This window comes from Anser brachyrhynchus, assembly GCF_964034855.1.
Source record: "Anser brachyrhynchus genome assembly, chromosome: 27".
Lineage (NCBI taxonomy): Eukaryota > Metazoa > Chordata > Aves > Anseriformes > Anatidae > Anser > Anser brachyrhynchus.
The window spans coordinates 5,121,159-5,147,844 of record NC_137720.1 but is presented as its reverse complement, the minus strand read 5'-3'; the positions used below and the strand labels follow the sequence as shown (position 1 = coordinate 5,147,844).

The following is a 26,686-nucleotide window of genomic DNA, read 5'->3' as shown; positions in this document are numbered from 1 at the left end:
TTTCTTGAGACACTGTTTGGAGTTTTATTGGCAACAAGGCTCTGCCTTCCACATGCTTGGCCCCGGCCTCACGGCCCGCTGCCTCATCGCACCGGGCACCCCCCCGTCCTGCCCCAACAAACCCCACTGGGGTCCGGACCTGCCCCCTGCACCCTCCCGCATCCAACCCCCGCAGGACAGGGACAGGGCCCACCCGCGGAAGAAACCAGCCCAATAAAACATTCACGATTGGTTTCGGTTAAGAACCGAGGGAGGTGAGGCCAGCCCCGGATGCGTCCACTCCCTGGGGAGCGCTGGGGGCAGCCAGCGCCGGATCCGGGACCGTTTGTGCCCGGGAGAGCCCCCGGCGGCACTGGCACCGCTGTGCCCTGCAGTGCCGGGACCGGGCACCGTACCCTGTATCTCCTCACCCTGCTCTCCCCCAGCTCCCCCTGGGAGCTCCCCTTGCCTTTAAACCCCCAAATCCCCTTTGCGCGGGAAGCCTTGAGATATATCGACCGCACAACTCCCTGACAAACTCAGCACCCAAAAAATACAGCTTGGGCTCCCCCTTCAGCTCCAAGGGGGGGTCCAAAGCCCTACGACGCCGTACCCAGGCAGCCTTCACAGCTGTGGAGAGGATGGGAAGAACAAGGGATGCATGTTATAAATATAAAATCATATCTGCTACAAACAGAAGACTTATATTGTACATCTTTGACCCATATACACAAGAACACAATATACACAGAACGCCTTGGAGGAGCGGGGGCTTTGCGGGGGGCGTTGAGGAGGCCCCCGCACCCCCCACGCCAGGAGGGGCTGTACCGACGGCACGTCGGTCACAGAAGGTCTCGGCGAGCCGACGAGCATCATTCGAAGCACGTGTGGGTGGAGTGGTCCCCCCGCCGTGCCCACCACGCCGACATCTGGAGGAAGGCGAAGAGGATGGAGAGGAGAGGGCAGAGCACGAGCAGCTCCCTCGGGAACCCACAAAGTGCTCGGGGTCTTCGGACACTCGGAGCGAAGCCAGGCCCTGAGAAACTTCTTGCCCTGCAGCCCCGGGGAAGGTCTCCGGCCAGGCAGTCTCTGATAAGGCATTTTCGTCTGGGAGTTGGATCAAACTGCGTCTGAAGAGAGAAGGGACCGGGATGGGGCAGCGCACACGGGTGCGAGGCGGCGAGCACGTGTGTATGCGTGTGCAGCGGTGGGCGAACACGCGGCAGCAAAGCCAAGGCAGTCAACAGCTGGACAAGCCCTGGGCAGGGGTGGGAGAGGACAGGAGGGCTCCGTCCTTGGCTCAGTTTTTCTGCAAAGCTGCCCCCGAGCCCCTTCGAGCCTCTCTCCCTGGCTCGGGCCACCGGCACGGCATGAAATACTGACGGTGGTTGGAGTGGCACACCAGGCGCGTGGAGTGGCAGACAGGCACACAGAAGAGTTAAGACAAATCGATGTGAGCTTTGTACAGCGAGGAGCAGCTCCCGGCTGGAGTGTCCGAGGGACTTGGGGACGACAAAATGCCACAGTGATCAGATCGGGCCAGGAGGAGGAGGTGGGCACAGGGCAGAGGGGGGGAGTCGAGTCCTGGCACCTATCGGCGGTAATGATTGGGAGCGTCTGCAAACATGTACTTGAGTCTGTAGGCTTCAGCGAGCAGGAGTCCGATCTCTTCGTTGCCCCAGTGTATCGTGGGCAGGTTTTGTAACAACATTAGAAGGCCCTGAAAGAGGGGAAGATGCTTAGTTTGGGGCAGTCGAAGGCAGCACACAGCTCCAGAGCAGGCTCAGGGCACAGAGGCAGCAGCACTCAGTGACTCTCACTCGTCCAAAAGGCTCAGAGGCAGCATGAAGGAGTGCTTGTGTCCCCCTCTGAATGAGGGGAGCGCCTCAGATGCCCCCAAACCACGATGGGGTTTACTGCGACCAAAGCTTCCCTGGGCTCAAGAGCTGGTGTTTGATGTTTGCAGCCTCCAGCTGAGCACGGAGGCTCAGAAGTTACTTTTAGGCAAAGATCCCGAGACCAGACGACCTGGGAGCCAGTCCTGCGATGGTGGGTGACCAGGTCCACACACTGGGCTCCCACCTAGGGCAATTCCCTCCCCTCTTCCCCAGAGGGAATTACCCCCACTCCCAGGGACTTACTTGGAAGTCTTCCTCATCTAGGATCTCCTTCCGCCACTTGATCAAGAAGGCGGCGCAGACGTACAGGTGGAAATGCGAGAATCCCTCCGGCTCCGACTGCGGACAACAAAAAGCTCTGGGTCAGCTCCCGCAGCTCCGCGAGGCACAGACATCCGACTGTCCCCAGCTACCTGGGAAAGGCCCAGGGGCACGCTGCTTCGTTCCCCTCCCCACGCTGCACGGGGAACGAGCCCTGCAGCGAGCAGCCTGCATACCTGGTAGGTGTCCCAGAGGCGGATGGTGCAGCGCAGAGGCAGCTCCCTCATCAGCAGGTTGTTCATCCAGCGGAAGGCGAACTGCAGGTATTCGACCTCGTACTTCCTAAAGTGGTTGTGTACCTGCTCTGAAACAGCACGTTTCATTTACACACCTGGGGAGCACCGTGCCCCCAGCACACCGGCTTCCTCACACTCCAAGGCTGAGACCTCCTCCCAAACGCCTCCGCTACTCCCCCTGTGCTACCTCGCCAGCAAAGTCCCATCCCCAGGGGCTTTTTGGCCAACCCAAACTTCCACGCCTTGTAGGCGAGCATCAACCCCCTGTGCTAAGGGTGCTACCGGCAAAGGGAGCCTCACGCTGCTGGAAGGGCTCTCGCCCTGCCCAAATCCCCTCGTCACCTACCATCGATCCGGCTGACCAGCTCCTCCAGGGCTTTGACTTTCTTCTGGATCCCCGGCTGTGCAAAAGTGTAGTTATCCTGGGGGGAGAGGCTATCGGTCAGAAGCAGCAGATCTAACACCTAGAAACGACCCACGCCAGACGCCCAGCTCTGCAGGAAGCCAAGGCAGGCACCAGGCAGCGAGACGTGGCTGCTGAGCACCGGGATCTGCCTGCTGTGAAGTCCCCGGTGGGACAGCGCTGGTTGTACAACTGCAGCATCTCATTTCCCCAGGATTGTGCCCCCAGATCAGGCCCAGCGAAGCAGAAATCTCTGAAACGCTGGGACCTGCTGTCAGAGGACAAACAGCCAGGCAGAGCCTCCTCGATTTTAAACGCTAGGGGTGCTGCAGGTCTGCCTGGCTACTCAAGGGCTGTGCCAGGGATACGGAGCTCTCTCACCCAGAGACAGAGAGAAGACAATGGTGCTGTACCTACCCCAAAAAGGGGGGGCTTCCCTGCGGCCCCAGAGGCTCACCTGTATCCCGTCCAGCAGTTTGCTCATGCACCAGAAGCTGTCGGCTTCGATGCTCCGTAAAACGTCCTGCGACAGGTTCGTCACGTCGAAGTTCTCCACGTCCTCCTCTGCAAAACAGATGGGGAAGAGAATCAGGAGGGTGGGGCTCACGGGGACAGCCCGGGGCTTTAAGGCTGACTGCATGCAGCTGCCCAACATCTCTGTACAGCAAAAGTTTCCAATTCCAGCACGGAGCCTGACAGCAGTGCCGTGTACTGGAGGGACTGCAGAACCTCTCCTCCTCGAGCTGGGCTAAGAGGAGAGCTCCAGCCAGCAGCAGCAGCCCCGTGCATGGAAGAGCCTTGCTGCAAGGGCTGCGTTTGGAGCAGAGAGGCCCCCGGGGAGGACAGCAGCCATCGTGCCACTGGCAGAGGCATCTGCAGGAGCCGTCACCGCTAAATTGAATCAACGGATGGCAGGGCTGAACGGGCTCATTTCCAAACCCAGATGCTCGGAAGTCAGAACAGGCATCTTTGATCCTGCTTGGAAAGGAGCACAAGATGGAGAGGATGAGCTCAGGGCCACCGTCTTGGCTTAGATACGCTGCCACAGGTCGGCAGCACCGTGAAAACTGATGCCACCAGATCCTGGTGGCAGAGGATGGGAAGGGACGGACGGAGCAAACAGCTCCAGCGCTGCTCCCACCTCGGGCAGCGCTCAGCTCCAGAGCATGCTGCCCCGCAGAGCTTTAGGACAGGCACAGGCTTCAGCTGCAGTAGTTTGATCTCATACTGCAGAAAGCTGTTTCCGAGCTGTAGGTCATCATCCAAAATTACCAGTCACTCCTCTGCAGCACCCTCAAAGGCTCCAGGTAATTAGCAAGGCAGGCAAAGCCTCTGCATAGCAGGTATCCATCTCGTTTCCTTATTAACTTCCCCCACAGCAGGAGGAGCAGGGACATGCTAAGGACTGGGTCGAGGCCACACGTGTACAGCCAGGACCAGAGGGAGGGGAGGCTCAGCCACGCCAGCAGCCCATTGCTGGAGGCGAGGCTGCTACGTGAGACGCCAACAGATCGAACAGTAGGAGACCAAGGCGTCAGGCTGGCCTCGTGCCGAGCAGCTAACCCAAGCCTGTGAGCTCCCTCCTCCTCCGCCTGCCAGCTCGCAGCAGGTCACACACACACCCCACGGTGCCCAGAAAGCGGCGATGGCCCTGCCGAGGCAGCTCTTCAGAAGCTCTGACGCCCAAGGAAAGGCAGCTGAGCAGTGGGGCCAGCAGAGCGGGTCCCTTCTAACCTGAGGCTCTGCGTCCTGCGGACGACAAAACCGCTCAGGAAGGAGAGGAGGCACAGGAAACCCGATGGGTTGATGATGGAGCAAAAGGCGCTACACAGCACTGAGCGGTACCGGTTCCTTCCCAGCTACGCTGCTGATCTTGTCCTCGAACTCAGCCTGCCACACGGCCAGGCCAGGGGCAGGTAACCACCGAGGCAGACGTACCTCAGGCTTCTGACCTGAAGCCTGGCTTCGAATCCCAGGCTCTTAAGACAGAAGGGGATGGGAGATGTTGCTGAGATGTTGCTTCACTAAATTCAACTCAAATGCAGAGGTCACAAGCAGAGGTTTTTTTTTTTTTCCTCCAGCACAACTTTCAGAGACGGCTGGAAGGCCACGCTCAGCGAGAAAGCTTCAGAGGATAAAAAGGGCTGGAGGATGGCAAGCAGCGTGGCCCCAGACAGGTCAGTGCAGCACGAGCTCGGCAGCCACGCGCAGAGGTGAGCCCCTAGCACGACCCCCACAACACGGTGCATGGTTAGGAGAAGTCACAGCAGGTACCCACAGGCAGCTCCAGCGCTTCGGGGCAGATCTCTTCCTGCACAGACAACTCGCTCTTTACCTCCCAGGAAAGAGAATTCACTGCAGGTGGTAGCAGAGCCCCACGCTGTGCTTTTTTTCCCTCCTTCGGACTGCAAGGAGCAATGGCACGTCGCAGAGATCAGCCCTGGCCACACGGGCTACCACGGGGGAAACCAAGGTGGCTTTCCTCTTTGCAACGTCCTCAAAGGCCACAAATCACTACTGGCTCACAAAGCCCTGGCTAGAAAGTGGAAGGTTTCCAGTGACTTCAACGAGCTTTGGATCAGACCCTACAATATTTGTCAGGCAGGATTTCTCTGTCACTAACGGAGTCTTAGGAAATCCTTTTTCCTCCTCCTTGCAGTGAAAAATAAGAGACTTTAGGCATAAGGATTACGGCACCCTGGCGTTTATGTCAACCCCAAAACACAGCTAGCGCTGGGGAAAGAATAAAAACCCACTAAGTGAAAAGGACTTGAGCTCGGGCTGAAAGCACCGGGCTGACAAGAAAGCCACAAGCAGCAGGGAAAAGTCGAAACTCTCGGCTTGACAGACACACCTGTACTGGCAGCACAGGACAGGAATCGTTCTTGAAATGGTTTATTTTACATTCTCGGCGGGGTCTCTTTATACTTCACTCTCCCTAGAGCAAGGGCGAGCTCCAAATTCAGGCTCTGAGGGGAAGATCCTCCCCCTCCCCCAGCTCTGGGCACCGGGCCTTCGACAAAACTCCCCCGGTGCCTCCGAGGCCCCATCCTCCTCCAAGCCAAGCACATTGAAATGCAAATCCACCCCGAGCACTTCAACTTGCGAGGAGCTCAGCGAGGTTACCAAACCGAAGGCGACTCAAGCAGGCAGCAAAGACAACTCTGAGGTCAAGACGCATCCCCAGCGTGACCCAGGAGCTGCGGAGGAACACATCCCCTCCAGCAAGGCGAGCTTTTGGGATGCCAGCACCTCGCACCATTTCAACCGCTGCGGTTGGGAGGCAGCTTCAAGCAGCGACCGTCACTTGTGTCACTTACCGACGTATTCAGAGAGGAACACAACAAAGAATGGAGTGACCAGGTCATTGATGCCCTGCACATAGCCGCTGGCTGGGTGTCGGATGGCCCAGATAAACAGGATTCTTTCAAAGATCTAGGGGAGAAGGAAGGAAAGCAGGTACCTGCGTTAGCCGTGCACAAAGGAAAGGCAGAAAAGCAAAACCGCTAAGCTCAGAGAGCAAAGGTCATGCGCTGACAGGCTCTTCTGCAGCAGTACGGCTAAGGTAAGAAGCACGCCAGCCCTAAGAGAGAACCCTCTGTGAGCCACAGGTTCCCACAAAGCCAATCCGCTCTTCCCAGAGGAAGAAGCCCCCGTCTCCTCCTCAAAGCCTCTGCTTGAAGAGCCGCAGAAGGCAGCTTCCCAAGAGCCACACGCCGTGCTGAACGTCACACGGACACCTGCGGTCGTTCTCTGGGCTCCTGGTCCAGCAGCTACCAGCACAGCGCTCCCAGCGAAACGTCACGGACCAGGGCAGTTCCCCCACAGCAGCTTCTCCGCCAACAACCTCGGTCTGTTATTACCTCCTGGCCACCTCTCACACCCGGCCCTGCCCGGGTTCCTCACAAGCCACTTCACACGGAAGTGGTTTTGTAGCAAAAACACGACCGATGTCCTGCTCCGCTTCAAAAATGTGTTTCCAAAAGGCAGCTTCAGGACTCTGACCAACCCTTGGCTACGTTTTGTCAAAAAACAAGGTTGATCTCATAATCCTCGGTCTCTAAGGCTGACACGTTTCCCAAACCTGGGGCACAACCAGGCAGCTTAAGCAGGAATTTGCTGATCAGGAGCCATCGGGAGCTGTCAGGCAGGGAGGTCCTACAGAGCTCGCTCAGTCTGAGGGCAGCGCTGGGCTGACCCCGCACACAAACAGCCCGACCCCACGGCGACGTGGGGCAGGAGCCTCGCTCCCCCTTACCTCCTGGACGAGCGGCTGCTGGAAAAGGGGGATGAGCGGGTTGGTCCTTGGAATGTCGATGTGGATCTGGAAAACAGCACAGGTTGTACGCACCAGCCATACTTCCAAGGGGCACAATAACAGCACAGGCCACCCTGCGGCACCCCCCCAGGCAAGAGCTGGGCTCGCTGACGAGCATTGTGAGGGTACAGATGGCAGCTGCACAGAGAAAGCCATCTACAATTTTATCTCCGGTCTCCTTTGCTCAGGTCTGGTGATCAGAGGCGGGCTGGGAAAGAGCTGGGGTCAGAAATCCCGTTATTTGGTCAATTTAGGGGAGGATTAGTCCAGAATTTGTAAGGAAGAGGACAGAAACGCGGTGCCCTGTCCCTGAGGGGAAGGCTCCTACCAGCTAACGGGCAGAAGTCAGCCTAGCACGACCCCAAGTGCACGGGCAAGCAGCAGCCAAGGGGAGGAAAGGGACGCAGCGGGGCAGAAAGCCGGGCAGCGGGGGGGTACCTGGCGGTAAGTGTCTTGGTGGTGCTCCTCGTTCCGGGAATCGTAGTACTGCTGGATGAAGCCGAAGTACTCCTCCCGCTTGCGCTGCAAAGTCAGCTTCCGCCGCTCCATGTTGGCGGGGAGATAACCCTGCAGCAGGAAACCCCACGTCAGGGCAGACCCTCAACCCCGGCCACAAACCAGCCCCCGAAATCCCGCCAGGCCGCTGCGCACCTGGAAGCGTCGGGCACGCGGACCCTGGGGCCGGGGAAAAGAGCGTTTGTGGGTTTGGGCTTTTTCCCAGCCCCCAGTGCCTTTTCCGAGTTGGGTACAACCCAACTTTCCAGGATTCGGTTTCCCAAAAGAGAACAAACCACGTTCCCAGCACCTGCTCGAAGAGGATTTCGGCGATTACGCTCCCTGGCCAAAAAACCTACAGCTCGCCCGTAGGCTGGGCAGAGGAACAGCACGAGCAAACCCGGCCCTGGGACACACGAAGGTGTAGGAACGCGTGTCCCGAGCTCAGCCCAGGCTGCCAGATTTCCCCTCCCGACTCCTGCCCCGCAGCTGCGAGTAACTCACTGAGAGGAGACGCCACGTCACGGGCCGGACCTCCCTGGGCACGCCGGGCCAGCTGCATTTCCTCAGCTCATCTGCAAACGGACAGTGGTGGCAATGGATTAGATCCTAGGCGCGTCCAGGCACCACTACACCTAGAAGGAGAGGAAAGCCCAGTCTGCTCCTGCAGGCTCTGGAGACACTGAGCCTCCACGAAGGCTCCAGGTCGGCAGCGACCGGGGACGTGGGCGCGCAGGGACGCTTCCAGCCCACCGTGGGCTGCCGGGGCTCCGAGCCGCCGCTCCCCCTCACAGCTGGGCTCGGCTCTCATGCAGAACCCAACAGCCCCCCCCCCTGTGGCCCCAGCATCATTTGTGAGATGGAGAAAGGCTGGAAACAGGCAGGCAGCAGGTGGAGGAGGTTATCATCTGCCAACAGAGCGATTCCTGCGGCTACCCCGCTTGTAGCGTTGCTGGCAGGAACTTTTTCCAGCCTGGAGCAGACGCTGTTTCAACCTGAAGCGTGCTTTTTCCATGGGTCCCCCCTCTGCCTCCTCCTCCCCGCCCACAGGTGCCCCCGTTGCCACTCACCCAGGTCCGTGTTGTGGCTGGAAAGAAGCTGCCGGAACTTCTCCAGGCGGGTTTTCTCCCTCACCGTCATGGGGGGAGCACCCGAAGCGTTTTGGTCGGAGATTCGGGCGACGAGAGGAATGACGGGCCGGAGGGGGAGGGACTGCTGCTTCTGAAGGGGGCTCCGCACGCAGGCCTCCTCTGCGAGGAACAGGGGCCACGGTGAGGGCAGGAAGGGGACGGCACCTCTCCGACCCCACCGTGCTCCGCTGACCACTGCCAGAGGCTCGCCACTGCAGGTGTCACCTCTCCTCCCCAGTCCCAGCACACAGAGCACCGGCGGCCCGCAGAGATCTGCTGCTGCTCTTCCATCGCTCCCCCTCATTTCGTTCCCTTCCTTCCTCCCGCGTCCCCCCAGACGTCTGCCTGCCCGCGGTCGGACTTCCCCCACCACGTGCGAGGAGACGCGGGCAGGACACGCGAGGCGAGGCAGGAGGAAGCCGCGGGGACCCCCAAAGGAACCGACCTCCAGACCTGCCTCTCTCACCTCTCATTTAAACAGCAGCTGAGCTAATTGCGAGCGCAGAGAGAGGCGGCGGAGGGCTGCCAATGCCACCTGCTGGCAGCGGGGACACCCAGAGCACGGCCTGGGGCAAGGCAGAGGGAGCAGGGGCCGATGCCTGGTTCCCTGCCCGAGCTGTACCCGCCGGGCTCATCCCAAGCTTGATTAAAGGCAGCACATCGCGACCAAGAATTTAAACTTCCAGAACCCCTGAGAGCCCAGGAAACGGGACCCTGGAGGACAGGGATGCCTGTATACAGGATATCAAAGCAGAGATTGACGTGGCAGTGGAAGAGAACGGTTCCTTGGAGCACAGGATGCTACGAAGGAGCGGACGCCGCTGTTGGGCACACGCGTTGTGCCCCAGCCTCTCGGCCACCACACGCGAGAAGCAGCAAGAGGCTGGGCTCAGCAGTCAGCCGGGAGAGCGCAGGAGCCGGAGGCTGCTCTTACCGGCCGTCCTGGAGAGCTGGGCCTCGCTGCTGGACTTGCTGACCTTGCAGTTGGTGGGCACGTCGCTGAACGCAGCCGGGGCCCGCTCGGGCTTCGCCCGCAGCTTGCTGTGGTTCTCCAGGACCTGGGCCGCCGTGGCCTTGGCCACTTTAGAGTTCAGAGTTTGCAAAGAGGAGGAGGAGGAGGAAGAGAAGTCCTCGTCTTCATCGTCGCCGATGTCCCAGGCATCGCTGGTGTTGCGGGCGAACTCATGGAAGCTGGAGGCCTTCTTGCTCTTCATGGGCAGCGCGTTGACCTTGGAGCGGTCCTTGATGAAGCTGGAAGCCAGAGAGAAACAGCATCAGAGCTGTGCCGTCAGACCAGCCTATTTTCTTTCCTTCCCTGTGCCCTAGCTCCAAGCAGGCTTCTTCCAGCTTCCCGGTTGCTCCTCTCAAACCCAGGGCATGCGCTGAGCCTCTCCAGCCTGCCCGAGCCGGCGCGCTATCAGGGCACGGAAGGCCACGGTGCCAAGAAGCAGCTGGAGAGCTGCCAGGCTCCTCGGCTCAGAAGGGCAAACGAGAGAGAGAGAGAGGAGCACAGCTCCTCCAGCTCTGCCTCCCCCCAATCCCTACAAAAACCCAGGTATTAACACACAGAAAAAGCCCTGCGACCTGGGGAGAGGCATGGCAGAGCCCGGACAAAGCCCGGCTGCGCCCCTCGACGCTGCTGGCAGGGGACCGACGGGGCTGTTCCTTCCCTCGGGTGCAGGAGGAGCCCTGGCATTCACCCTCACGCCGCAGAAGTCAAAGTCCACCAGCCGAAGCGTCACAAAGAGGGGAACCGTCACCGCTACGCGGCCCGGACAGGGACGAGGAGGCCGCGCAGAGCGGCGCTGCCATCCCGCTGCCCGCGCCCTGCTGCCGGGCGCCTTCACCTCGCCCTTCCCATGGCTCTTCCCTCTCCAAAAGGCACGGGCGCTGAGGAACGTGCCCGTCTCTCCTTTGCTGTGTCTGAGGCAGATTTCTGCCTGCGAAGGGCGCCAGCAGGTGAGATTCCCCCACAAGCTTTCATGGAGCCCAGGGCAGCACCGTGCGCCCCTGCTGCTCTTTTTGCACGTGCCCAAACCCCGCGGGGCAGAGGGGACGCACAGAAGCTGCGGGGCCATTTCGGCATCCCCAGCAACACGGACTGGGACACGGGCTGCCAGCGAGAGGGAGGAGGGGGAGCGTTGTAATTCCAGGGGACGCTGGAGCCCTCCACCTGCTGCAGGACCGAGCCCCAGACCTGCACAGCGAAGGGGCTGCGGCCCCGGGAGGTACGCGACACTCACTTTTTGGTGAGGCGGGGATCCAGGGGAGGATGCTGCGCTCCGTAGACAGGTTGAATGCTGCAGGAAGAAAGAAAAAGGAGACGGTGCAAAAAGCCCCAGGGCACCACGAGCAGTCTGCTCGGCCTAGACCGGGGCCGCGCTTCTTGCGCACTTTTGGGAGCCCAACGCAGACCGAAAGCAGCTTCAGTAAGCTTCTGCCGTCAAAGCCTCAGAGCCAAAGCGCCACATTCAGCTGAAGATTTGGTCTTTGCAGCCGCAAAGAGGAGCCTTGTTTAACCTCTTCGGTTCTCTCCAGCCTGAGCTGGGATTTGGGATCTCGAGCCAGGGGGCAGAGAGCTGCTCCGTGCTGCACCGCCGCCTCCCTCCCCCTCACCCCGCATCTCAACGCCCTCCCCGAACACCGAAATTCATCCTCCCCTCCCTCAGAGGGCTTTGCACGTTTGGGATTTCACACTCCTGAGCCCTCCGGAGCAGGGGAGGGCTCTGCCCGGTGAGGCTGGGACACCTCAGCGCTCGAGCTTCGCTCCCCGTGCCGACGCTCAGGCTGGCAGCCAGCACCAGAGCCCAGCAGCCGCCAGTACGGTCCGGGGCTCGACGCGGGTCCAAATCCCAGCTCAACCAGCCGCCTCCCGCGCGGTCTGCTGTGAGACACGGCCCCGGCCCCGCCTGCGAGGGGACAGGGAGCCCGAGGGCTGCACGGGGAGCACGGCCTCAAGAAGGAGCTGGCAGGCACATGCACACCACTGCTCCTCCAGGCTCTGGCCGCGAGACAGATCCCGAGCCATGAGCTCCCTTCGGGTAACCGCTCGCAGCCGCCCCGCGAACCAAGCTCGGGTTAAAAACAAGCCCTTCGCCACCCTCCCGGCACACAGCTCAGGGACAAGGGGCTCGTTCAGAGCTGGCACGTGAGGGACGAGGCTCCAGAGCTGGCCGGGCTTTCGGGAGCCGCAGATGGAGCCCGGCAGGGAACCGAGCGGAGCCCGGCCGGGCCGGAGGGGGGGCGCAGCCTGGCGCAGCTGGAGAGCAGGCGGGGGACGAGCGGATGGCGGGGAGGCGTCGGCAACGGGTCCGGGGGGACGGGAGGGACGTGGAGACCCGGGGCAGGGGCTGGAAATGAGCGCAGAGGAGAAGGGGCTGGCGCTGGAGGCCGGGGCGAGGGGTGGGCTCGCTGCGGCGGCCGCCGTGCTCCGTGGCTGGGGGCGCTGGAAAGGCTCGCCGCCTTCACCCGCCAGCCATCGAGCCCGGGGACGAGTCTGCTGGGTAATTAGCATCGGGTAATCAGCATCGGGGAGCCAGGGCGGCTATCAAACAGAGGCGCCCCCGTGGGTGGGCACGGCGAGCGGGTTATCGGGAGTAAGGAAAATGACTCACGGCAGCTCCTCGGGGCCAGCAGCGCCTCCGTGACCCCCAGCGCCGAGCTGGCAGCACCCTGGGAGGGCGGGCACAGCGCCGCTCTCCGCACGGGGACCGGGAAAAGCCCCCCCCCCAGCTGCCAGCAGACCACCGCTCCGGCGAAAACTACACACGGGTCCGCACGGCAGCCGCAGGAACGGCGTGAGGAAACCCTTCCCCGGTGCTCTGAAGCAATCGCTCGATGCCTTCCCTACTAGCATAGGGTCTCGTCTCCCACGGAGCCCTCTTTTCGGAGCATGAGGTCCCCCGAACGAAGCCCCCGGGCTGCTCCGAGAGCACCACGCACTGGGCTGGGCTCCTACACAAGCGGCTGAAGGCGACGCCTCGCTTCCAGCGGGCCGAGCTGGGTGCCACCGTCCCGCATCAGCGAGCGCCGCCGCCTTCCACACTTGGACTGCTCGGGTTTGCTGAGTCTCCCCCCCCCTCCCCCGCCTCCCCGTGCACCTACGCAGAGGTTGGCACACGCAACCCCTACGGAACGGGCTGGAGAGGAAGGAGAGGCGGGCACGCACACACACACAGAGCTCTGTCTGTGCAGAGAAATAAACAAAGCAGCTGGGAAGGAAGCAGCGCCGACGCCGGGACTCACGGCAGGTGAGCTCCGAGCTGGGCAAACACCCACAGCTGCCAGGTGGCACCTTTGGGCCCGCCGGGCGCCCCGCGTCTGCTCCCGTCCCCGTAACCGACCCCAGCAGGTCCCCAAGCCCACGGCCAGGTCCCCGAGCCCCACACCAGCACGCCCCGCGTCTGCGGCTGAGAAACCCGAGGCCGGGCGGCCACGGCGCCCGGCGGCACTCGGCGAGCGCTTCATTCACTCACCCCGCTTCTGGCTTTCCCTACCGCGGCTCGAATTCGCCGTCTCCGAGGCTCAACCCCGCCTGCAGCCGTCTCCGCCTGGCTCGCGCACGGGTGGGAGGCTCGGGGCAGGCACCCCGCCGCAGCAAGCGCCCCCGGGGAGGAGGTGAGACCCCCCCCCGTCCTGCTGCGGTCTGAGCCCTGCAGGACGAGGCCATTTTCCGTCCCCTCTACATTCAGCGCCCGGTACAACCGGTGACCCTGCTGCGTTGTGGTACCGGCGTCACAGGATCACAGCAGGAATCGCGCTCACAGAACCTCAGTGCCATCCCTTACCCAAGCAGATTCTGATCCCCCTCCCACCCCACTTTTTACACCAGCACGTAAATAACACACACAGTGCCTTACTGCCCACCTCTCCGAAGGGCAGGGAATAAACACGCGCACAGGGATGTGCAGGACCAACCCACCAACGCACCCCAAAAAATTACAGGGGGGGAGAAATCCCAACGCAGAAGCCCCGGGGCAGCACGGGAGGCGTGGAACCACTCTTACCGCTTCTGCCACGCGACCCTAAATTGAGAGGGGAAAAAGCACCAACTAAACGCACACGAACCCAAGCGACCCTACTCATCCCATCGCGGCAAACGAACCTGGCGCGGCCTCCGGATCGTCCCGAAGCCTCCCTCTGCCCGCTTGGGGCAAGGGGAGGAGGGAGCCAAGAATGGGGGAAGACCTTGCAGAGTTCCCACCAAAAACATAAGGGGCAGCCCCACGCCTGGGTGATGTCCCACCTCCGCTTTCCGTCCCCGCTGCTGCCCTTCGGGGTCGAGGCCCGAGCCCTGCCCGTAACCGTTCTTGGAAAGGACGGGGGGCGCGCGGGGCGGAGGAGGCGCGTTAACCGGCCCCGAAACGCCCCGCGGGCCAGTGGGGGGATCTGCGAAGCTGCCTGGAGGCAGAGGAGAGCTCTGCCGAGGACACGTCGCTGCAGCTCGGCGGCGTCTGGGCAGGGCTGCCTGCCTCCCAGACCGGTTCACCTGGCCGCAGCGTCCCAAGGCGAAGCGGCTCCAAGGCAGCGGCTCGGGGCGAGGGCTGCGGGGACGGGGAGGGAACCGGGGGCTGCACGGCGCCGGCCTCTCCAACCCCCCAGGAGAGGAGAGGGGGAAATTCGCCGTGCCGCGGCCGGGCTCCGTCCCACCGACAGCAGGGTGCCGGAGCGGGACAGAGCCCGAGCGAAACCCCACGGGGATCGAACGGCCGATTTCGCACCGTGCCCGGCCAGCGGGAGGGGAAGGGCAGGGTTCAGATAAGGCAAAACGAGCACGGAGGCGGCCCGAGGAGCGCCAGATGCAGAACCCCAGAAGGCTCCTCGGAGCGGGGGTATCCCGGCCCCACACCCCCCCCCCAGGACACTGGGGTTTCGTGTCTGGGGTAAAGGGTTTGCAGCCCCCCCCCCCCCCCCCGGTGCGCCCTGCTCCCGGGGCCAGGCGGGGAGCAAGCCCGCAGCGCCGCTGCCCCCCGTCCCGCAGCGGGGTGCCCTCGGCTCCCCGCGACGTCCCCGGGTGAACGGGGAGGCCTTGGTGGGAAACCTGGGGGGGCCTTCATGAAAACGGGGGTGGCCCATAAGGGGGCTGGGGTCTCCTCGGTGTCTCTGTACAGGGTCTCAAGGGGGGGGGCTCAAGGCCCGCCCCCCAAACCTTGGGGCCCCCCTCAGACCTCCCTGCCCCACAGCACCACGTCCCCCCCTCCATACGCCACTCCCCTCCTCCCCAAAACCTTCCACCCCCCAACAAACCCCACAACCCCCCCCCAAAAAAAACCAACCCCCCCAAAAAAAACACCCCCCAAAAACCTCCACAGACCCCCCCAAAAGATCATAACTCCCCCAAAAAAACACAGCCCCCCCCAAGACCCCCACAGCCCCCCCAAAAAAAACCCACAGCCCCCCCCAAAGACCCCACAGACCCCCCAAAGACCCCACAGACCCCCCAAAGACCCCACAGACCTCCCCAAAAACCCCACAGACCTCCCCAAAGACCCCACAGCCCCCCCAAAGACCCCCACAGACCCCCCCCGCAGACCCCCCCGACCCCCCGCAGCCCCGTTACCGGCCGGGCCCGTTGCCCACCTGCCGGGCAGCTTGGCGCTGCGCTTCCAGAAGTGCCGCCCGCTCTCGGCGGCCATGGCCGAGGGGGGGGGGGACGGGACGGGGCCGGGCAGGGCCCGGCCGGCCCCGGCGCAGCGGCGGAGCGCGGAGAAGGCCCGGGCGCCCCCCTCCCCGCCCCCCTCCGCCTTCACCGCCGCCCGCTTGAAGCCGCCGCCGGCGCCATTTTGGTTGCGGGCGTGGAGAGCGCCGCCATTGGTCGCCCGCGATCCGGTTCCGGAGGCCGGGCCAATGGGGAGCAGGGAGGGGGAGTGACGTCATAGGGGGAGGGGAGGGGCTGGGGAAGGAGGGGAGGGAGTACTTGTGTGGGGGTGGGATGTACCATCTCGGCTGCTGAGGGGGGGAGGATGAAAGGATGAACCATTATGGTTACTGTGGGGGTGGGATGAACCATCACGCCTGCTGTAGGGGGGGAGTGGGGAGGAGTATTTAGCTCCGAGAGGAGCGGGGGGAGGCTGGCAATGGGCGCTGTGGGCGGGAGGGACCCCCCCCCGCGAGCCCCCCCCGCCCCGCGCATGGTTGGGCGGGCAGGGTTAAACAGCGCCGTGAGGGCCGGGAGAGACCATTCCGCTGCGCGGGGGGGGGCGCCGGCAAAACCACGGAGGGGAGGGGGAGCGGGTTAAACCACCCGCGGCGCGACGGGGGGAGGTGGCGGCGGGCTGAACCATGAAGGAGGGGGGGGGGCTGAGGGGTGGCGGGGTCCCCGGGGTGCCCCCCCCCCCGGTTGCCATGGCACCCAAAGGGATGGGGGGGGGATTCGGGGGCACCTCACTGAGCTCCCCAGGGGTCGTCCCCTCGTAACGGGGGCGGGCGTTATAGGGGAGGCCTCAGTGAGGCCACCTGGTGAAGTCACCTGGCGAATAAACGGGGATGAAGTGGCAAAAAAGCGCAGGTGTCAAAACAAATAGAAACATAAAGTCATCAAATCAGTAGGGTTGGAGAAGCCCTTCAGGATCGTCTGGTCCAACCACCCCCTGCCACCGCTGTCACCACTGAGCCCTGTCCCCAAGCACCACGTCCAACCTCTCCTTGAGCACCCCCAGGGACGGGGACTCCCCCACCTCCCTGGGCAACCCGTCCCAACGCCTGACCGCTCTTTCTGAGCAGAAATGTCTCCTCATTTCCCACCCGAACCTCCCCTGGCACAACTCGAGGCCGTTCCCTCTGGTCCTATCCCTGGTTACCTGTGAGAAGAGGCCGACACCCAGCTCCCCACACCTTCCGTTCAGGGAGCTGTAGAGACCAAAAAACTAAACACAAAAATAAAGAAAACAACCCCCCAAACCTTCCAAACAAATAAAAAATAACCCCCCAAAACAGCCTTTGCGGTGACATCATGGGACCCTGGCTGCCCCCTGGCATCCCTGAGAAGAAAACCCCACCATGGGGGCAGCCCCTAGCACCGGGCCTCAATGGCGGCAGGCGCAGGCCGCGTTGTGTCACCAAAGGCCTTGGGGACACGGGGACGTCCTGCTCCTGGGGGCAAGGCGCAATGGCCCCTTGCTGCCTCGGCCTCAGTCAGCGGTGCCTGGTGGCTGGCAGGGCCGTGAGTCGGTGCCGCACCCCGTGCCTCAGTTTCCCCTGCCCGCAGAGGGCAGGGAGCCCCTCGGGGATGCCCCGGCGCTGGGACACCCGAGTCCGTCAAGGGACGGCTGCCACCCCCAGCCCTGCTGTCCCCGTCCCCTCAGCATCGCCGCCCGTCTCCGCCGAGCACCGTGGGGAAACCCTTCGGGGTGCGGGAGGGCTGCGTGTGCTCATCAAGGGAGAGGAAAATAAAAACAGCAGGCGCGTTTCTGCAGAAAATTATTATTTATTTTTTTTTTCCGAGGACGGGGCTGACGGCAGAGGGCGGCACAGGCTCGTCGCAGCCACGAGGCCTGGCCTAGCAGCTGGGTGCTGTGGTGTAACTCGCCTTGGTGCTGCTATGTCCCTGTCAGGTGCTCTGGGAGATGCAGGGAAATGTTTCGGGGCACGGCGTGGCCGGGAGCAGAGCAGCGAGCCCAGAAGCCTGGCAGCTTTCGGTTCTGAACAAGAACGAAAGCCGAGAGAGAAGAATCGGTTCCTTTTCCCATCCTGAGGCTGAAGCGGAGAAAGGAAACTTAAAACTAGCAAAAATAGAGCATTTTGAGGCTCCCAGCTGCAGGGAGATCAGTGCCATCCCGGTCGGGAGGGCAAGCAGGGCTTCCAGAAAGGGGCTGGTCCGAACAGGGACAGAAATACTGCTCCTTCCAGCCAGAGCAACGTGGCTAAACACGTGTGGTCTACAAGGTGTGACCGGCAGCGTTACCGCAAATCACCTCGTGCCGTAACGCGACTGCAAACGCCGCCCAAATGCAAGGAATTTTCCCTGGTTTGGGACGCGCAGGTCCGAGGCACCGCAGGGCTGATTTCCACGCGCACGTGCAAGGCGGCGGTGGGGAAGTGGGAAAGCTCGGCGTCTGCACACCGAGAAATGGAAACCATCCCGCATCAGGGCAGGAGCCCTTGGTGTCGGTGGGAGGCTGTGCGTGTCCAGCTGTCCTAGAGTCACTTCTGGCCCCTGCAGGTCCCCGCAGAGCCTCCTCCAGGTGCCTGCTGTCCCCTCCAGCTGGGCAGGGTGGGTTCCCTTTGCTGTCCCTCCCCAGCCTGAGGGATAAATCCTTCCTGGAGATCTCCCTCCTGCTTTTTAACAGCAATTCGCAGCTCATCTTCTCATGCTTGGGTGGCTGGCTGTATCAAAGACCGTTTGGAAACACCCTGCTAGAGAAACAGGAGAGTGACCTCTCCGGCCTGACGAGGGAGGGTGGCTCGCTGGCTCTGCTCCCCTCCCCAAAAGACGGGACGGGACAAAAAGGGATGCCAAGGACTGAAATCCAAGCGATGGGACAAAAGGGATGCCAAGGACTGAAATCCAAGTGATGGGACAAAAGGGATGCCAGGGACTGAAATCCAAGCGATGGGACCAAAAGGATGCCAAGGACTGAAATCCAAGCCCTCCGCATCCGTGGCTGAGCTTTGATTGCTGTCAGGTCTCAGCTGGCCAGCATGTGCCAAATCCAGCCAGACCCATATGCTCAGGGGGCATCGACACACATCCAAGCATGCGTGTGTGCACTCCTGCACCCGTGCACACGCACAGGGCTGCTACAGCAAGCGCTGCGCTATGGGCAGTAGCCTGGTACAGATCACGGCTGCCGTGGCACATCCGTGCCGAGCGGTGGGGAGCACAGGGGCAGTTTCCATTGGGGTCGGTACTGACGGGTTGTATCTGCGCTGGGGGGCCCTGCCCTGCTTTCTCACCAGCCCTGCCTGCACGTTTTGGGGGAGAACACGAAGGATTTCAGTGTGGGTTGACCTGAAATGACATTTTGCTGCTTCTGTTTTTCTCACAGCTTTCGCAGCAGGGTGAGATCTCCGCTCTTGCAACCCGCTCTCCCTTCAAACGCTGACACGCACCCGTGTGTCATTTCAGGTTAACTGAAATGGCTGCTTCAATGTGAAACAAGAGCTGTTGTTTCATTTTTCGGGTCGCTTAACCCCCTCCTAACTGTAACAAACACGGTGATTAAAAACATGAAAATTACCCTGGAGGAAGGGGACAAAAAGCTTGGAGAAGGATGAAAAACACCGATGACCTCTTTTAAAAACATCCCTCTTTAGCTGAAGTTGCTAAATTTGACTCAACGTTACACACTGGAAAGCTTTTGCGGTATGTTTTTTTTTAATGGTGAATAAAGTGTTTCTTCCGCATAAAAACCCCCACCAACTCTCGGGCCGAGTGATGCAGTTTCGGTGTGTCACGGAGGCAGCATTAGCTCAGATCCCGCTCTAGGGAAGGTTGTTGTAAACCCCAAGTGGCATCACCGAGCCGAAACACGAGGCTCCGGTACCGAGCGGGGCTCCAGGTGCCCGAAACCAGCACCTGGTCCCGCTCGCCTTTACACCATGGGGTTTTTGGAGGTGTGGGAAGGGGCGTTTCGCCCCAAATTCATGCGGTTTTCTAGGGCTGAGATGGGTGCAGGGCTTTGGCCACGGCTCCTGGAGGACGAATCCCCTTGCCTGGGGGATGTGGGGACACCACGGGGCTGAGGCTGGGAGCTGCTTGGTGGCCAGTCCCACCCGAGGAAGGCTGCGGGCAGCACTGAGACCACCGCTCCTCGTGGTCACAGCTTGCTCCTTCCCAAGCCATGAACAAACCCGGGAACCTCTCGCCGCACGCTCGCACTTTCTCCAGGCTGTCATTTCACTTTTGGGAGCGATAGGGCAGGGAAAAGCAGGCAGGCTGAGCCCTGCTCTTAACGCTCCACCACAAAAGGTCTCCGGCGAGTCGGGGCACCGTGCCTCAGTTTCCCCACATGCCCCGTGGAGATAATCCTCTTGCCACACGGGACGTCGGCGAAGCTCTCCGAGACCGCCTCCTACGAGGCTTCATTACTGGGGAGCTGGAGCCGTGGGACACGCGGCTCGCTGATAATTCATCTCGTCCTAAGGCAGGTGTTTAAAATAGCTCCTGTGACTCACAGCAATGAGAAGGGCCAAAGGGTTTCCGCCGCCGCCTCGGGGGCAGCGGGATGTTTTCCTCGCAGTGGGACGCGGGGCGAGCTGCCGCCTCCAAGCCTCTGCTCCCCGGCTCCCGCTCGCCGGGAGCCTCTTCTCCGCAGGGCTCGTGTGTGCCTTCCCGGCCGTGTCAGGTGTTCGGCTGCCGCTCATCTCCCGTTCCCAGAAAGGGACGTGGAAAATAGAAACGTTGCTCTTGCTGCGGCTTCCCCGGCCAGTCCTTCACGTATCCATCCCCAGCCAAGGTGCTTGGCTGTGAGGATGGGAAGCCAAAGGTGTGCCGAGCGCTTTGCAAGCCCTCAAATGTCTCTGTGTGACCCCAGTGCTCCCAGAAGGGGAGATCGAATGGCCTGAAATCTCATCCTGGTCCTGTTCCGCCCTTTTTTTTTAATTCTTTTTGAGCGTGGGTGCTTACCACGCTGAAAAAGAGCAGCGAGGAGCAGTCGTGGAAGGGAGGTGGGAGAGTGGTGCTGGCTCTGGATTGCTTCCCGATGGATGGCTCCTGTGGCTTCCTTCATAGCTGGTGTCCCCAAAATGGTGTCCCACATGGAGAAATGGGGGCAAAAGGGCCATTTCCTTCTCTCCAGCCCCTCTTTCCCACTCATGGGCTTATGACAGGTGGCTCACGGGCTCTCTCCTGGGGGGTCTCTTGCTGCATGCAAGACACAGCGAAGGAAGAGTGAGCGACTGAGCAAGCCGAGAGAAAAGGAGAAAGAAAAGCAGGTGAGGAGGAAGCCCACAGCCTGCGATGGATTCCTTACAGAGTCTGCAGCACCCCTCACCCTGACGCAAAGGCAGCAGGAAGAGCTGGAGAAGGAAAAAAAAAAAAAAACCTTCATCTTCAGCCCAACCCTGCCATGCCGGGAGGGAGAAGGGAAACCCACGCGTGCGAATCAATGGGCAGTGATGGTGCTGGGGCTGATTTTGGGTCTCCCATCCCGTCCACCCCTTCCAGGGGTACGGGACGTGGACACGGAGCTCTCAGCCACACACACGAAGGCGTTAAACCCTCGGCAAGGCTGGCGCACAGGGATCGCACGCTTCCAGCACCCAACACTCGCACCCAGCCCGTGCCACCAGCGGGCACCCGGGCAGCGCTGGGTGCCCCGGGGGGGGGGGGACACATCCAACGACGGCACCGCTCCCCTGCCGTGGTGCGAGCAAAATCGTCAGCAGCAGGCGGAAACGCGGCGCCTATCAGCGCCCCAGCCCCGTGCAGCGTGCCGGACCCGCTCGGCCTTTCTGCGGCGAGTTTTCTAAGAAACGCCGCAGCAGTTAGCGAGCGTTTACGGGAAGGGTGGGCCGTGCGCAGCCCGGGCGGCCGCGATAGCGTTTCGGGGGGCTCAGGCCCCCTCGCTGCAGCTGGCGGTGAGGCAGGAGGTTTGCTTTCGTGTAAAGAGCAGCTTCCCGGATGGTCCGGAGGAAAAAAGCAAGAGAGGAGGTTGAATGCAAACCGCATCTCAAAATAGGTCTGAACTTTGAAGCCGTTCGGAGCCGCGCTTCCTGCTCCGAGCAGCCTCGAGGAGGAGATGAAAGATGCAGCTGAGAAAAGAAAAAAAAGCAAAACAAACAAACCGAGTTAACGCCTGCTGCTGAAGGCAGAGGTGCAGCAGTGACACAGCGCACGAAGTCACCGCAAAGCTGGGGACGTGGCTGTGGGGCCCCCCAGTCCCCTCGCGGCAGCCCCACGGCTTGGCGAAGAGCTCACCTGGGGTGACCTGGGGAAGGGGCGCGCGCTGGGAGGGGGGGTTTAAGCAAGAAATATGCGGGGTGAGCCAAGGAAAGGATGGCCCCGTTGTGTCAGGTCTGGCCAGGGGTCTGGGGAAGTGGTTTGCAGGATGGTCAGTGCCCCTTTCCGTGGGGGCAGGAGCCCTCCAACCCATCACGGTGCCAACCATGGGGGTGGGAACAGGGCTTGAAAATTGTCATTGCGTCAATATAAAAAAAAAAGTCCCAAGCAAAAATTATAATACAGAAAAAAAAAAATTTGAAAAAAAAAACCAGCCCCAAAACTGAAACGCTGAGGAGCTGGGAAGTGAGCTTGGGCAGTGTGGAGGGTAAAAACTCGAGCGAAGCGTTACCGCTGCTGCCTGATAGCGACCGACTTCTCGTAATCCGGAGATCGACTTCCTCTCGCTCGCCGCGCTGGAGGTGGGGACAGCACGCCGGCGGCTTTCTTCACCCCCCCGGCACCCGGCATGCAACGCACGCTCCTCGCCGACGGAGCCGGAGCAACAGGATCCGCGTTACCCAAATTTAATTTGGCTGACAACATCCGGCGTTTCGCAAGGGCGCTTTGATGTTTGTTTACTCGCCGGCCCGAGCACATGCTCGGCGCGGCCGCCCGCGGATGAATGGAGACGAAAGGGCTCCACACCCCTTTGATCTCGCTCCCAGGAGCTGGAGACGCCCGCGGAGGGCCCAATCCAGCCTTCCCCGTGCCGCTTTGGGACCGGCGAGTCCCGGTTAAGGAGCATTGGTTTGGGTCCGGGCTGCGGTGGGCGCTGCCGTTCGCTCGCTCCCTCCTCTCCGCGGGATGCTGGGGACGACGCGGCGCGGTCGCCGGTGCCCCCCTTCTCCTTCCCTCCCCGCAAGAAAGGGGTGTCTCCGGGGCATTAAGTGATTTAAGTTTTTATTTAAAACCGCATGTATAAAAAAAATAGGATTTCTGAATTCCCCTGTACAATATTACCTATTAACAAAAACCCGCCGGCTACACACTGGTTACATGGACAGACTCGACAGCGCGGACGGCCCCGCTTCGGCACGCGCCGGGTCCCCCCCCGGGTACCCGTGGGGAACGGCGAAAATCCTCTGCAAACCCCAACGGGCACGTGGCAGGGCACAGGTTGGAGCAGGGCCGCACGCAGGCGGCTGCTCCACGCCACGGCCAGACATCCGACGGAAGCACGAGGTGAAACAGGCACCGGGACGGAGGCGGAGGGGAGACCCCAACGGGAAGCCGGGGATCAGCAGCTGGAGAAGCAAGGCATGGGTCGGGGACCCACGGGAGTTATAAATAAATAAATAAGTTATCCTAGTGGCTAGGACTCTTCCTTTAAAACAAAACAAACGAAACAAATCCATGAAAATAAATTAAAAACAAAAACTGGAAGGAAAAAAAAAAAAAAAGGTAAAATGTTACCATTATTAACAACTGTACATCAAGCTTTGCTCCTGTATAACTCTGTACACACATTTACAGCTCTGTTGGGTTGCATTGTTTGTGCATTCGTGAGGGCACGGGAAGCAAAGAGCCCAAGGAAGAAAGTCCCCAGGAGACGGCGGCACGCTGCGGAGGTGCGGGAGGCGAGACGTCGCCCGCGCGGCTCCCCAGCTCCATCCGCCCGCTTTCCTTTTGCACGGGGAGAAGAAGTAGCTCGGCGCCCAGGCGAGTCTCGGAAAAGCAGCAGTGTAGGAAAATTCAAGTATTTCCTCCAGCACAGCCAGGATTGCAACTGAAGGCACTCGAAGACGGTGACGGCAAAGAAGAGAGCTAGTCGGCCGCGGCACTGCCCTGCCCTCCCCCCAGGTCCCCCGGTTGGAGCTTCTCTCGCAGTCAGGGCTCCGATCCTCTCGCAGTCCCAAATTCAGCAGGCCAGGAAGACTCGTGGGAGCCCCCAAAGACAAAAAAAAAAAAAAAATCCAAAAAAAAAATATTTTTTACTGGCGAAACATCAAGTGAGACAGGACCATTCGGTTCAAGTCCGGGACAGCTGGGTTGGGTCGCGGCCACCGGCTCCGGTGGGACCGAGTCTCCGAGTCGGCCGGGCTCTGGAGCGAGCTGTGCGTGCTCCGTGCGACGCTCCCCACCCGGGGCTACGGTCCCCAGGAGGAAAAGTCCGCTGTCCTTCGCTTCTTAGGGCCAGGAGAGGCAGGGAGAGCTGTTATTTGCCCGTCTCCTGGAGCAAACTGTGCAGGTGGATCTCCGTCGCCTTCTGGGGGAGGTGGACGCTTTGCATCCAGGAGTGGTTGAAGATGTCTTCGAAGGACGGCCTGTCCGAGGGGCGCAGGGACAAGCACCACCTGATGAGGTGCTGGCACTCTGGGGGAGAGAGAGAAACCACCACGGGGGGGGGGAGGTCAGCACCCGTCCTCCTCCGAGCTACGCCCAAACCCAGCATGGCTTTTGGGGGGTCAGGAAGGACGGCACGACGCGTGCCACCAAACCCCACCACCGCCCCCCGGCTGGTGCCACCCCCGAGGCTCGCGCGCCCTGGCGCCGCCTCCCACCGCGCGCCGCGGAGCCGGTGCCCACCTGGCGAGACCCTCTGCCTGAAGTACACCTGGCCCTGCAGGATCTCCTCGTCCTGCTCGAAGGGGATGTCCCCGCACACCATGTCGTAGAGCAGCACGCCCAGGGACCACACGGCCGCCGAGCGCCCGTGGTACCGGTGGTAGCGGATCCACTCCGGCGGGCTGTACACCCGCGTACCTGCGTGGGGGACGGCGCCGCTCGTCACGAGGATGCTCGCCGGCCCCAAAACCCTTTTCGGGGACCGCGGTTCCTCGCCCGAGCGTCTTTAGGGTGGGTGATGGTGGTGGTGGTGGGGGGGGTGTCACCGTGCGACCCGCCACCCCCCGCGCCGCCAGCACGTGACTCTTGTTTACAAACTTTGGGTTGTAAAAAAAAAGCCACCGGGGCCGAAAGGGGGCAGCACGGGGCCGGGGAAGGCTGGGAGCCGACCGTTACACGCAAAAATAAAAAATAAAAACCCAAGGGAGGGCGGGGGGGGGGGGGAAACCACGCCTTTCCCCCCCCCTCATTGCTCCTTGCCAAAAAAAAAAAAAAAAAAAGCAAAGCAAACAAGGGGAGCGGAGCAACGCAAGCCCTTCTGCGGCTGCAAACCAGGTTTTGCAACCCCCCCCCCGGCAGCTGTTTTGTTTTTGTAGGGCTGCCCGCCCCCCCCCACCCCCCCCGCCCCAGCCCGGAGCAGGTTGGTTGGGCGTCTGGGCTGACGCCGGGAGCCGGCTCCCATTTCACAACATCCACCCCGTGCCAAAAAAAAAACAACACAACACAACTTCGCCGGGCGGCTGGGATAATTCCTGCCCCCCCCCCCGGCTTCTCTCCCCGAGCTGCTGCAATAGGGGAAAAGCCGGTGGCGGCGGCACCCGGCGCGGGTTCGGATGCTGAGCATCCCCCGGGCGCGCGGTCTCACCGTCGAAATCGGTGTAGACGGTGTCCTTGAGGAGGGCGCCGGAGCCGAAGTCGATGAGCTTGAGCTCGCCGGTGGAGAGGTCGATGAGGATGTTCTCGTCCTTGATGTCGCGGTGCAGGACGCCGCAGCTGTGGCAGTGCCGCACGGCCTCCAGCACCTGCTGGAAGAGCCCCCGCGCCAGCTCCTCGGGCAGGGCGCCGCGCTCCGTGATGAAATCGAAGAGGTCCTGCACCGGATCCGGCCGCTCCAGCACCAGCACGAAGCTGTCGGGACGCTCGAACCAGTCGAGGAGGCGGATGACCCCGCGGAAACCCGAGCCCACCTTCTTCAGCAGCAGGATCTCCATCGGCACACGGGTGCCGCCGGGCTGCGGGGACACACGGCGCGGTCAGACCCGGGGTCCCCCCCCCGCCAGCCAGGAGGGCTCCGGTGGCCCCCCCAACCCCGCAAGTGCCCCAAGCCAGGGATGCTCCGGTTCCCTCCCCAAGCCCACCCAGACCAGGGATGCTCCAGTGCCCACCCAAGTGCCACAAGCCAGGACGCTCCGGTGTCCCCCCAACCCCAAAAATGCCAAGCCAGGGATGTTCCGGTGCCCCCCCAACCCCAAAAATGCCAAGCCAGGGATGTTTCGGTGCCCCCCAACCCCAAAAACGCCCCAAGCCAGAGATGCCCCGGTGGCCCCCTACATCCTCCCCCCCCCACCAGGGGGGCCCTGGCTCCCTCCCCAGCCCCCCCCCCCCCCAAAACAAGGGATGCTCCGGTGCCCCCCCCCCCCAAAGCACCCCCATTACGGGGATGCTCCGCTTCCCTCCTGACTCCCCCCCGCCCAGGGATGCTCCGGTTCCCTCCCCGGTCCCCCCCCCGCCCAGGGACCCTCCGGTGCCCCCCCCCCCGGTGCCGGTGCCCCCGCTCACTCACCAGCTCGCCCCACTCGGAGATGCGGTCCCGGGCCACGTGTTTGATGGCCACCTGCGGGGCAAGGACCGGCGGCTGAGCACGGCGCTCGCCCCCCAGGCCGCCACCAACCCCCCCCCCATATCCCGCCGCTTACCGGGGCGCTGTCGGAGAGGCGGATACCGGAGTAGACCGAGCCGAAGCCGCCGCTGCCCAGCAGCGGGCCCACCTGGTAGAGCTTCTCCAGCGGCTCCTTCTCCTTCCCTGCGGGCGAGGCACCGGGCATCACCGCGCCGCTCCCCAAACCGGCGCCCAACGCCGAACCGAACCCGACCGAACCCAACCGGGGCTCACCTGGCGGCACCTTCCCGGCGTGCAACTCCCCGCCGGGCCCGGAGCGGAGATGGGCCAACGAATTGATTTTAGAAAGCAGCATCCCGCTCCCGTCCCCCGCCTCCAGGGCCCGAAGCTGACCGGGAGCCAGCGGTGCGGCTCCGGTAACCGGGCAGCGGAGCTGCTGCGGCGGCGGCTGCTGGCAGCCGGGGGAAGCCCCGGGCGGGCGGCGGCGGCGGGGTGGGGTGTGTGTGTGTGGGGGGGGGGGGGTTGGCGGCTGCTCGGCGCGGTGCCGGGCTCCGGTGTGGCGGCGGCGGCCCCGCGCCGGCCGCGGGAGTAGCGGGAGGCGGGGGCGGTCCCGGGAGA

At 62.3% G+C, this 26,686-nt stretch overlaps 2 protein-coding genes and 1 long non-coding RNA gene across 4 annotated transcripts; 1 reads left to right on the top strand and 2 right to left on the bottom strand.

Annotated features, from left to right (window-relative positions):
- Positions 1-15,601, bottom strand: TBC1D22B (TBC1 domain family member 22B). Of its 2 annotated transcripts, XM_080569085.1 has the most exons (13): positions 15,360-15,600; positions 11,024-11,080; positions 9,715-10,031; positions 8,721-8,900; positions 8,155-8,225; positions 7,594-7,722; positions 7,096-7,161; positions 6,158-6,272; positions 3,295-3,401; positions 2,781-2,856; positions 2,375-2,502; positions 2,121-2,216; positions 1-1,699 (listed from the first exon to the last, which is right to left on the bottom strand). In XM_080569085.1, the coding sequence occupies exons 1-13, from the start codon at positions 15,413-15,415 to the stop codon at positions 1,571-1,573; spliced, it is 1,527 nt and encodes a 508-aa protein (XP_080425211.1). In that variant the 5' UTR covers positions 15,416-15,600; the 3' UTR covers positions 1-1,570. The 2 variants fall into 2 exon arrangements, with proteins under 2 accessions (XP_080425211.1, XP_080425212.1); XM_080569086.1 differs by lacking the exon at positions 11,024-11,080 and having other exon boundaries at positions 15,360-15,601.
- LOC308183284 lies at positions 11,087-23,088 on the top strand. Its single transcript, XR_013942382.1, has 2 exons — positions 11,087-13,030; positions 17,333-23,088. It is a non-coding gene; the product is annotated as an uncharacterized lncRNA (long non-coding RNA).
- PIM1 (Pim-1 proto-oncogene, serine/threonine kinase) lies at positions 22,550-26,686 on the bottom strand. Its single transcript, XM_080569120.1, has 6 exons — positions 26,342-26,686; positions 26,145-26,251; positions 26,012-26,062; positions 25,094-25,460; positions 24,190-24,366; positions 22,550-23,976 (listed from the first exon to the last, which is right to left on the bottom strand). Exons 1-6 carry the CDS (start codon positions 26,421-26,423, stop codon positions 23,819-23,821), a joined length of 942 nt encoding a protein of 313 aa, XP_080425246.1. The 5' UTR covers positions 26,424-26,686; the 3' UTR covers positions 22,550-23,818.

Bases quoted from the DNA above. Each gene is read 5' to 3' on its own strand.
- PIM1 (XM_080569120.1), bottom strand. From the start codon at position 26,423: ATGCTGCTTTCTAAAATCAATTCGTTGGCCCATCTCCGCTCCGGGCCC. The intron at 26,252-26,341 runs GTGAGCCCCGGT...CCTCGCCCGCAG, and splicing joins CGCCGGGAAGGTGCCGCCAG to GGAAGGAGAAGGAGCCGCTG. The intron at 23,977-24,189 runs GTGGGCACCGGC...TCTCTCCCCCAG, and splicing joins CAGGCAGAGGGTCTCGCCAG to AGTGCCAGCACCTCATCAGG.
- TBC1D22B (XM_080569085.1), bottom strand. From the start codon at position 15,415: ATGGCCGCCGAGAGCGGGCGGCACTTCTGGAAGCGCAGCGCCAAGCTG. The intron at 11,081-15,359 runs GTGGGCAACGGG...TTCTTCCTGCAG, and splicing joins AGCGCCAAGCTGCCCGGCAG to CATTCAACCTGTCTACGGAG. The intron at 7,162-7,593 runs GTACCCCCCCGC...GCTGTTTTCCAG, and splicing joins ACCAAGACACTTACCGCCAG to ATCCACATCGACATTCCAAG.